Source organism: Corticium candelabrum, chromosome 13, assembly GCF_963422355.1.
Source record: "Corticium candelabrum chromosome 13, ooCorCand1.1, whole genome shotgun sequence".
NCBI lineage: Eukaryota > Metazoa > Porifera > Homoscleromorpha > Homosclerophorida > Plakinidae > Corticium > Corticium candelabrum.
In genome coordinates this window covers 5,686,406-5,696,405 of record NC_085097.1, presented here as the reverse complement: position 1 = coordinate 5,696,405, position 10,000 = coordinate 5,686,406, and the positions used below count along the sequence as shown (strand labels likewise).

Sequence of the window (10,000 nt, the reverse complement as noted above, 5' to 3'; positions counted from 1 at the left end):
TTCCAGTAGATTTCCTTGGTTTCAGGCCAGAAAGTACTCTCAAAAACCTTTTTTCAATTCTCTGAATCCTCTTCGTTAGAGGAATAAATGTGAGTCAAGACGAAGCGGAAGCAAGAATGGTAAACACAACAACAAAAGTCTAAAACCACGTCAAATGCCTTAAATCGAGGTGTTGTGTCTATTGTTAGCTGGGACGTAGAAAAAACGGCGAACCACTCGTACACAATCTGTCCGGAGTAAAACCCGACGACAGAGACAAGGCTATCAATTTCAACTACAACGATGACAGGGACGGTGCTCAATGCCCATTGGCTAGTCACGTACACGCGCACGCACACGCACACAGACACACAGACACACAGACACAACACACACACAGACACACAGACACACAATGACACACACAGACACAACACACACACACACACACACACACACACACACACACACACACACACACACACACACACACACACACACACACACACAACACACACACACACACACACACACACACACACACACACACACACACACACACACATACACACACGCACACCCTATGTGATAGTTACATACATACATTAACATGTGCTTGACACACCATTAAACGTTGTATTATTCTTGACAGGTAGTTCTGTTGCTGGACCTAATGATTATAAGAAGAATATAGTTCGCCGTGCCATGCTGTACGGTAATAAGCTGAAACGAGAACCTGTCGGTCTCCTGTTTCTGTGTTACCAGTCAGCACTTGACCAGGGATTTCTCGTGCAGCAGTTTGGGTCAAACAGTGAAACATTTGGAGAGTCACCTCCTCCTAGAGTTGGACTGGATATGGTGATAGGACAAGTAAGGAGAATTAATGTGTGTGTGTGTGTGTGTGTGTGTGTGTGTGTGTGTGTGTGTGTGTGTGTGTGTGTGTGTGTGTGTGTGTGTGTGTGTGTGTGTGTGTGTGTGTGTGTGTGTGTGTGTGTGTGTGTGCGCGCGCGCGCGCGCGTAATGTGGTGCGATAGCTCAGTTGGTTAGAGAGTCATCTTATGGAGTGTTCACATCCGGGACCTTAGAGGATTGCAAGTTCAAGTCACAGTGATGGCGAGCTATGGCATAATTTCTCTAAGCAAGAAAATAACACACATTTGCTTCTCTCGATTCAGGAGTATAAATGAGTACCTGGTCATTGACTGGGGTCCTAAGTGGCCATCGGCTGTGACGTGACATCAGCCACTGGGGTCCTGGTGAGACTTCTGGTGCTCACACCACAGTTGCTCACACCACATTTGGCTTCACAAGTCGGTGCTCCTGCGAGGAGTTTGCTAGCGTAGGCCCAGAGTTCCCTGAGTAGCCCACAGAGCCCAGCTTAACAGCTGGGGGCGTAACCTCTGAGAGGCAGCTCCTGACATTTACGATTTTTTAGGTGTGTGTCGCAGACATTAATTAATTTCCTGTATGTTGTCTTGTTGTTTGTTTAGTATTTATCCAAAAATTCACCAAAAGTGGAACAAACTGTATGGGAAAATCCCACCGTAAAACTTGCAAGTCAAAGACTGCGTGACCATGCGAGGAGGGGAGTATTTCTTTGCTCCATCCATCTCAACGCTGAAAAACATTTGCATATCTAAGAACGCCAAGAGTCAAAGCATGCTGCAGATATTCTAGTCTTTTATTTCTGTGTTGCTGTATGTTGTCACGTGCATCTAGATGTCGCTTCTATTAAGTTTCAAACCTCGCTTTCGTGCGACTGAGTGTTTTGTTTCTGAGTCTAAAGCTCAAGCGATTATATTCTATTGCAAGCATTAATAGAGTATGTAGAGTAACGAATCAACGCGCTTTGCTTTTTAAAGTTGTTGCAACGTAGCGCTCGCACCAATTGATGAATCATCGCGCTTTCATTATCTAATCACGTGATCGTTTCAATCTACCGCTAATTATCATTCAATAAATGATTCCTGCATGCTTGCGTACATACAAGTGTTTACTTTTTATATTAGAAATTTGAGCGCTGTAACCAAAGTTTGAGGGTCACTTTGTCGTACATACTACAGTTACGTAAATTAGCCCGGATATCCGGGCCTCGGGTAATAAAGAAGCACTAAAGTGCTAAACCCTCGGCTGCTAGCCTATAGGATAACGAACCAGGAGCGTAGCGTGGCATGGGCTAGACTGGGCTATAGCACCATCATTCGTAGACGTGGTCATAAAAATTGTAAATACGTGTAAGGACAAAAGGTGTTTGTGTTTGTAGTATACGTATACACAACCCCTTTTTCCAGTCTGGATCTGCCACTGACTCTACTGCATCAGTCAATTACAGGCCAAGAAAAGAGGGCGTGTCCATAAAATGGGCGTGTACCATAATATCGTGAATTTTTTCCCCCCTCTTCTGGAGGTCACGCTACGCCCCTGAGTACGAACAGCTGCTGCACACGTACTGGCACATGTTAAATCACACGACGAGCGTGAAAGCTGGATACATTCACTACCACGTGGGATGCTGTCAGGCTCTAGCTATTCGTTAATCATCACATCGACTGGCACGCTAATTAATACCAGCAATAAACGACGGGCACGTTCGGTTGGCCGTTCAATGAATCACTGCACGGTCTCTAGAAGCCACACTGTTGTAACCTTAGCGCATGCGCGCCTCGGGCTAATGACAGTAGACGTTGCCGTAAAGGAAACGTTAGTTTACAAAATCCTCTTCTTCTAGTATACTAACTGAACATCCTTATCACCAAACCGCTATTTCCACGATGCGCGAAATTCTTGGACGGACTCTATGCGAGCTCTATGAGGTCCGGAGAAGCGAGGCTCTGTTTGCCGGATATGACATTAGTGAGATTGCAATCTTTACGGTATGCAACTAATTACGATCAGTCACGTGCAATAGGGGCATAAAACCTAAATATACAAAAATGCAAAATATGTGTTAGCTAAGCATGCGTAGTAACGTACTATAATTTCACAAGGTAATTTATTGGTAAAGTTAGATATCAATTACGAGCATGCGTAGTATCTATGTGCAATCATACAAGCGTATGCTGACAGCAGGGGTGTAAATCAGACGTAATCATAATGTGGATGATTACACTGAGATGATGAATCAAGAATCCATGCATCATCATGCATGTGATGACACAGATGTGTTTCCTGTGTAGCTTCCTACCGCCACTGTTAATTCGTGCAAGTGTGATTATGAATTAGCTACTTCTTCAACGTTCTAACTTCTTTATGTGCCAGTAGGGAAACCCTTCAGTACCGTATTTAATATTGTAATGTGGCCAATCAGACGGCTGTATTTAACTAGAAAATCTGTAGCCTAACAAGATTAGATCAAATGACGTTAGTAACTCTACTGTGTACTGACTCGAAGCTGTAGTAATCACAATAGCCTGGAAGCGAAGTAGAGAAGCACACATGAGGCGTCTGCTTGCCATCTTTGTTCTCAGCTGCCTTTCAACCTTGGTAGCATCAGATCTACCATCGACTCCACTCAATCTATCTGATCCCGATGTCGTTAGCCTTCTGACTAACCTTCAAGGCAACATCCTGCAAGATCACGGTAGACACTATGCTCGCCACATATTCATCACATTCGGATCCAACTCCAGCGCATCGAGGTGGCTAGTTTCCTTGCTATCAAAACACGTGACTAGCGCCTACGAAGAGCTACACAACAAAGAAACAGATCTGTTTGGAAGCCTTCTCCTGTCTGCATCTGGATACGAAAAGCTGGGCGTAGATGAGAGCAAAATACCAGTAAGATGTCGACAGCTTGTATTTACGTTCGTTGCCATGAATTGGGCATGCCGCATCAATTATCCCTCTTTTGTAGAGTCAGCAGGTGTTCCGATTGGGGATGCAAGATCTCGATACACCCGTTAGGCTCGGAAACTTCTCGTTGCCTAATCCCTGTTCGGATCCTCCAGTTGAAGACTGGGATGAGCCGTTTGCGGAGGCGGCTCCAAATGCTCTCGCTGTTGTAGCAGTGGGTGGCTCTGGTGCGCTAGACAAGCTTAATTTTGTTGAGACGGTCATCAGGAAGGTTGTTTCTTTATTCGGAGGCGACGTTATCGGTATTGTGTATGCGCGTATGGTGTCTCACTTTACATGCGTTTATCACCCATTTTTTCTGTATGCGACAAGGTGTCTACAATGGTTACAGGATTAAGAATATGGACGGTCTGGATGAGGAACACTTTGGTTTCGCTGATGGGATCAGCAATCCACTCTTCTATGAGGAGGATTACAAGGCAGCCCTTGAGCAGACGACGACAAACAAGTTCATATCAGGTGCAGACCCCCTGGCGCAACTCGAGTTGGTAAGTCCGTGACCACAGTATGTGGTGCTGTATGTACTGCATGTCTATTCTCCGCATAGGAATATTTCTCCTGTCTTTTGGACCTTCGTTGTGATCTTGGGATAATTAGAAACCGAGACCGCGGGCTATTGTGTCTGTTAGGTTAGGGAGATCTTGCGATGCCTACAAAGCGATAACCGAAAGATAAATGTTTATGCATAACAAAGATATATCTAGTGTACAGTGTATAAAGAGTGATATATGCGCGTAATCCACTTATCCTTTGCGCAAACTATTAGAAACCTAAAAAGACATTCACAAAAGTTTAGATACCAGGGGCGGATCTAGGATCTGACTGAAGGGGATGCGCGATGGATCAATTGTGGGCGTGGTCAGAAAGTTGTTTAATATGCACAAATCAACGTCGTATGCAGAGATAGGCAGAGACTTGTGAAAGTTTTATCTTGTGAACTCCTATCGTTACCGCATACACTAAATTAAGTTGTCCTTTCGCGCTAAATACACTTATTGTAAACATAGCCTGAAGGGGTGGTGCGCGCCCCTCAAGCCCATGCCTGGATCCGCCTCTGGATACCATTTGACTAACATGTTTCAAGTATACACATGCACACTTGGCGTGATTCCTGTCATTTTCATTAGGGAGACTAGACAGTGGAGGGCTAAGTACGTCGCAGGCACTGTATACTAATGCACTAATGATTAGTCTTATGATTGTGCATGAGAAGCAAGCATGCTTACGTACGCGTGTCGACACGCGCAAACACACACGCACACATACACAAACAAACAAACAAACAAACACACACACACATACGCAAACAAACAGACAAACAAACACACACACACACACACGCACATACACAAACAAACAAACACACACACACACACATACAAACAAACAACACACACATACACAAACAAACAAACAAATACACACATACACAAACAAACAAACAAACACACACACACACGCACACATACACAAACAACAAACAAACACACACACGCATGCACACCATATACATGCACTGTCTTATTTTAGGTACTTGTGAAAGACGAGTTGAGTAACTCTTCAGTCTCTTCATTTGCCTACGGCTCTTATTTGGTGTACCGTCGTCTAGAAGAAAACGTCGGCCTTTTCCGTCAATTCGGTAAAACCATTCAAGAATTACTGGGAAAACAAGGAATAAATGTGAGCCAAGACGACGCGGAATCAAGAATGGTAAATCAACATTAAGTCTTAAAAATTGAAGTCTAAAACACAGTGAATGACACAAATTGAAGAATTGTGTTTATTGTTAGATCGGACGTAGAAAAGATGGCGTACCACTCGTACATGATCTGTCTGGAGTGAAACCCGACGATAGAAACACGGCTATCAATTTTAACTTCGACGGTGACAAGGACGGTGCTCAATGTCCATTTGCTAGTCACATAAGGAAAGTAAACCCAAGAGGTACAGCACACACACACACACACACACACACACACACACACACACACACACACACACACACACACACAGACACACACACACACACACACACACACACCCACGCACGCACAACACACAGACAGACAGACAGACAGACAGACAGACAGACAGACAGACACACACACACACACACACGCACAGACACAGACACAGACACAGACACACGCGCACGCACGCACAGACACACACGCACAGACACAGACACACAGACAGACAGACACAGACACAGACACAGGCACACACAGACACACACACTCACACACACACACACACACACACACACACACACACACACACACACACACACACACACACACACTGTCTGTCGTTCTATTATTGTTTAATGTTCCAGGTAGTTCTACTGCTAAAAATGATGCTGCAAACAAGATAGTTCGTCGTAACATGGTGTACGGGAGAAAATCCAGACGAGAAGCTAAAGGCCTATTGTTTCTGTGTTTTCAATCAGCCTTGGATGTGGGATTTCTTGTAGAGCAGGTTGATTGGGCAAACAATGAAGAATTTGGAGAGGGACCTCCTCCTAGAGTTGGACTGGATATGGTGATAGGACAGGTAAAGAGAATAGTTATAATAACAATATTCTGCATAAGGTAATAGCTTGTGTGCAGTCTGTGTGTGTGTGTGTGTGTGTGTGTGTGTGTGTGTGTGTGTGTGTTTGTGTGTGTGTCCACGTCAATTGACGTAATCAGTGTCCTAATCTTGTCTTGTTGTTTAGTATTTACCCCAAAACCCACCAAAAGTGGAGCAAACCGTATGGGAAGATCCCATTGTAAAACTGCAAGTAAAAGACTGCGTGACTATGCGAGGAGGAGAGTATTTCTTTGCTCCGGCCATCACAACTCTGCAAAACATTCTAGATCTCTAGGAGCACGCCAAGGCCAAAGCAAGCTGTTGATTTTCTCATTGTTTCTGTTTTTGCTGAATGTTGTCACGCACATTTAGATGTCCTTGCACTATCAAGTTTTAGACCTGAGTTTTTGTGCAATTGAATGTTTTGTTTTTGCGGCTGGAACCCGTGAGTATATCCTATTGCAAGCATTAATTGAGTGTAACGAATCAACTCGCTTTACTTGCCAACGTAAGGTACTGCACATGCACTATAGCGCGCGCACGGATGCATGAATGATAAAATGGCTCAGTACTACCCCGGGTACTTCGGTAGTAACCATAATTGATAGTAAATCACCTTTGCTCGCGTGCCCAGCAACCTTTCGTGTGCGTGGCGCGCTCTTTAACTTAATTAAGTATAGTCTACTAAATTTTTTGAAACTTGTATAAAACACCAAAGAATAGTTTGTAAAGCCCGCGACCCATTCAAAGCCCGGATCAACTACTCATTTCACAGGCTGCCGACAATAGCTCTGACATGCGCAGAGTAGCCTCTGCATGCAGACGGCGACCGGGAGGCGGGACTGCAATCCACACTGCGTCGGAAGCAAGGCTAGTAGCTACAGTTACTATATTCCGATAGCGCAGTTTGTCAGACTTTAGATGTCAAACCCTAATGCTATCTATACAGACCGGTAGTAAGAACGAGTCGACTTGTTAAAAAAGTGCGACCTTTACGCGAGTCGCTAAGACCACCAGTTGCATAGTTTAGTAAATTACGTTAGTCACTACGCTAACAACGAGTTGATTGTAACTTGAATCAAAGGCAAGCATGCATGTCATTACAAATTACACGAGAAGTTCACGACTGTTCTTAGATCGTATCAGCAGCTGCCGCACGCCAATTCTATTCAATGTTCTCCAGTCGTGTTGGGTTTTCGGGACTCACCTTGTTAGACCTGTTCAGAAGACTAGTAGGCACGGTCGACATTCGACTCCGTTCTAGCAACACGTTCTTGTTCTGTAAAGGTCTCTTTATGATTCCCGCATGAATGCCGGCGTTACTACTGGGGATCTCGCAGAGATCTCCGGGTCGTTGCCTTCTCGAGTCCTCGAGATCGGACAAAGTGATGACAAGCAACCTCGCACTCGGACTGAAATTCTCGTCTCCGGTTGGTAATGGCAGTTGAACTGCTTTCGTTCCGTGAGGAATAATTGTCGGAGCGGCGACTAAGTCTCCAGTCGGCAAGCAGACAACCGAGTTGTGCACAACAATCACCTCCTTGACCGACGAGTCGATGTCAAACCTGTCTTTCTCCGGTTCATCGTGAAGTACTTCTATACGGCCGTTTTCGCAAAACAGTCTCAACCGTAGCGGTCTCCAACCCTAACCGCGGCAATAATTTACCATACAAACCACGATAGCGATGAAAAAAGACATTGGCTTATCGCCTCGAACGTACTTGGTAGAAGGCGTTTTCGGTAAGCAGAGAGTTAGCGACTCTGATGCCACAGACGCGCCACAGCTTCTCTTCCAGATGAGGATGATCCGATATGACCTGTCGGGTATCTACGGCATTGATGAAAAAAGCCTAAACAAAGAATCAAGTGTCCAAGTAATGTTCTAGGCATTTAGTATCCAGTTCTATGCGGTGTCCGCCGTTTCTCTCTATTTCCGCTTTTCTGTCAACAGCGTGTACTTTGACAGTCATCTCGCGACAAGTACAAACCACATACGGGTCATCCATAATTACCGGCATCTTCTAAGGGTATGTACACGTAGCGCACTCTGGGCAAGCGAGATAGTCGCCGCAGTTATACGTACAATGACATAACCCAAAGCCAATAAAATTAAAATCTCTGATCGAATGAGACCAGAAAATAATTGTGGAGAACCCTCTAGACATACATTGTAACAAATACACCCTTTCGACCAATCTGTCCTAGAAACTGACGCTTCCGTTGAAATTCGTAACATCGAAATTAAAACTATAACTCGCATTGGTGGAAAAACCTTGAGCCACCGCGAGTAAATCGTCGACTGTACATCGAGTACAAAACGGTTGCAAACAAAGGTTGCACACGCACAAGCAGTATAGCGTGCGTTACCTGCGCTGGCGTTTCACATACGACCGACGCACTTCGTGGTTGACCAGTCAAAAAACCGACTTCGCCGATGACGCTGCCGGAAGTGAGATAAGCAGCAGTCGTCATCAGGGATTTGCCCTTGGAAGAAACGTATCCCACCATTACCTAGACGCACATTTACAAATTTACGTACAAAGTCGCTCACAGACGGAGACAAGAAAGGCACCCTAACGAGGCCAGACACAACGAGATACATTCCGTCGCTTTCGTCTCCTTCTTGTACGATTGTCTCGCCTTCGCCGTAGTGCTTCAGCACGGCGATTTCCGTGATGCGATTCGCGACCTCGTCCGACGTATCCTCCAACCATTTCATCTTGCGCAGAAGCCTGTCGGACGGAGTGGGCATCATGAGCGACGGACTATTCTGCAGTCTCTTCATTTTCTCTTCGACCACCTGAACGCAACAGACGCGAAACGTTAGCCTGGAGACATGTATGGAAGCATCACACTGTTGCATGCTCATGAAGAAAGGTAATAGAAAAAGAAAACGCTTAGAGTCGCTCAAATCACTGAACATAAATAAGGATCGACATGAACAGGATTACTGGAAATTAAGCTCGTGTCGCGTTATAAGACAGTATCCGTAACTAGCTAATAAATATTTAATTAAGTGTACTTGCTGTTAGGTTGGCTGCAGTATACGGCAGGTTGCAAGAATTGACTCTTGGAGTTGATGGCCCAATTACGGATTCTGCATAACGCGCGTTAGCGCCAAACAGAAGTAAAGTGTTTTGTATGAGCGCTATTATTAAAGGTTAACTGGCTCAAACTTCTTTTTGCCTTGTTGCGCACAACGAAAGCACCAAAATTGACGTAGAGACAAGCAAAGCATATTGACTATACAGTACATTGCATGGGTATAGCGTGCGCTAATTAAATTCAGACAGCAACACTAAAAAATTTAATTTCGAGAAAACACTTCAGAGTGAGCAAGTTCAACAACAAAAGACGCAAGACGCAAACTTTTAATTCCCAATTAATTAACAAAGGAAGACTTTACTGGTGTGTTGCGCTTCTCACCATGAATAATTTCTCTGCGTCTCCTTCATCGAGTAGCCCGCCAGACTGCATCTTTTGGATAACATCTTGACAGTGATTGAGCACCGCTCTTATTGCCTGTCTCGTCTGCACCGATATCACAACTCCCGGATGTTCTTTCGACAACAGACCTTCGTTGAAATCAACAAATTCA

The 10,000-nt window shown here is 44.7% G+C and overlaps 2 protein-coding genes across 2 annotated transcripts in view; one reads left to right on the top strand and one right to left on the bottom strand.

Moving 5' to 3' along the window:
* The first annotated feature begins 3,395 nt into the window (after positions 1 to 3,395).
* LOC134188849 (multifunctional dye peroxidase DyP2-like) lies at positions 3,396 to 6,889 on the top strand. The gene is made up of 7 exons (XM_062657053.1): positions 3,396 to 3,756; positions 3,833 to 4,073; positions 4,144 to 4,319; positions 5,362 to 5,541; positions 5,622 to 5,775; positions 6,167 to 6,384; positions 6,548 to 6,889. Exons 1-7 carry the CDS (start codon positions 3,415 to 3,417, stop codon positions 6,695 to 6,697), a joined length of 1,461 nt encoding a protein of 486 aa, XP_062513037.1. The 5' UTR covers positions 3,396 to 3,414; the 3' UTR covers positions 6,698 to 6,889.
* Positions 6,890 to 7,292: 403 nt separating this feature from the next.
* Positions 7,293 to 10,000, bottom strand: part of LOC134188576 (uncharacterized) — a 13,122-nt gene continuing 10,414 nt past the window's right edge. The window contains exons 15-18 of the mRNA XM_062656743.1: positions 9,829 to 9,977; positions 8,975 to 9,202; positions 8,770 to 8,913; positions 7,293 to 8,252 (exon numbers count right to left, since the gene is read on the bottom strand). Of these exons, the coding sequence (XP_062512727.1) occupies positions 8,106 to 8,252; positions 8,770 to 8,913; positions 8,975 to 9,202; positions 9,829 to 9,977 (668 nt within the window). The 3' untranslated portion in view covers positions 7,293 to 8,105. The remainder of the gene's footprint in view (positions 8,253 to 8,769; positions 8,914 to 8,974; positions 9,203 to 9,828; positions 9,978 to 10,000) is intronic.

Coding starts and splice junctions, on each gene's coding strand:
- LOC134188849 (XM_062657053.1), top strand. CDS start 3,415: ATGAGGCGTCTGCTTGCCATCTTTGTTCTCAGCTGCCTTTCAACCTTG. Junction 3,757..3,832: donor TAGATGAGAGCAAAATACCA/GTAAGATGTCGA, acceptor CCTCTTTTGTAG/AGTCAGCAGGTGTTCCGATT. Junction 6,385..6,547: donor TGGATATGGTGATAGGACAG/GTAAAGAGAATA, acceptor CTTGTTGTTTAG/TATTTACCCCAAAACCCACC.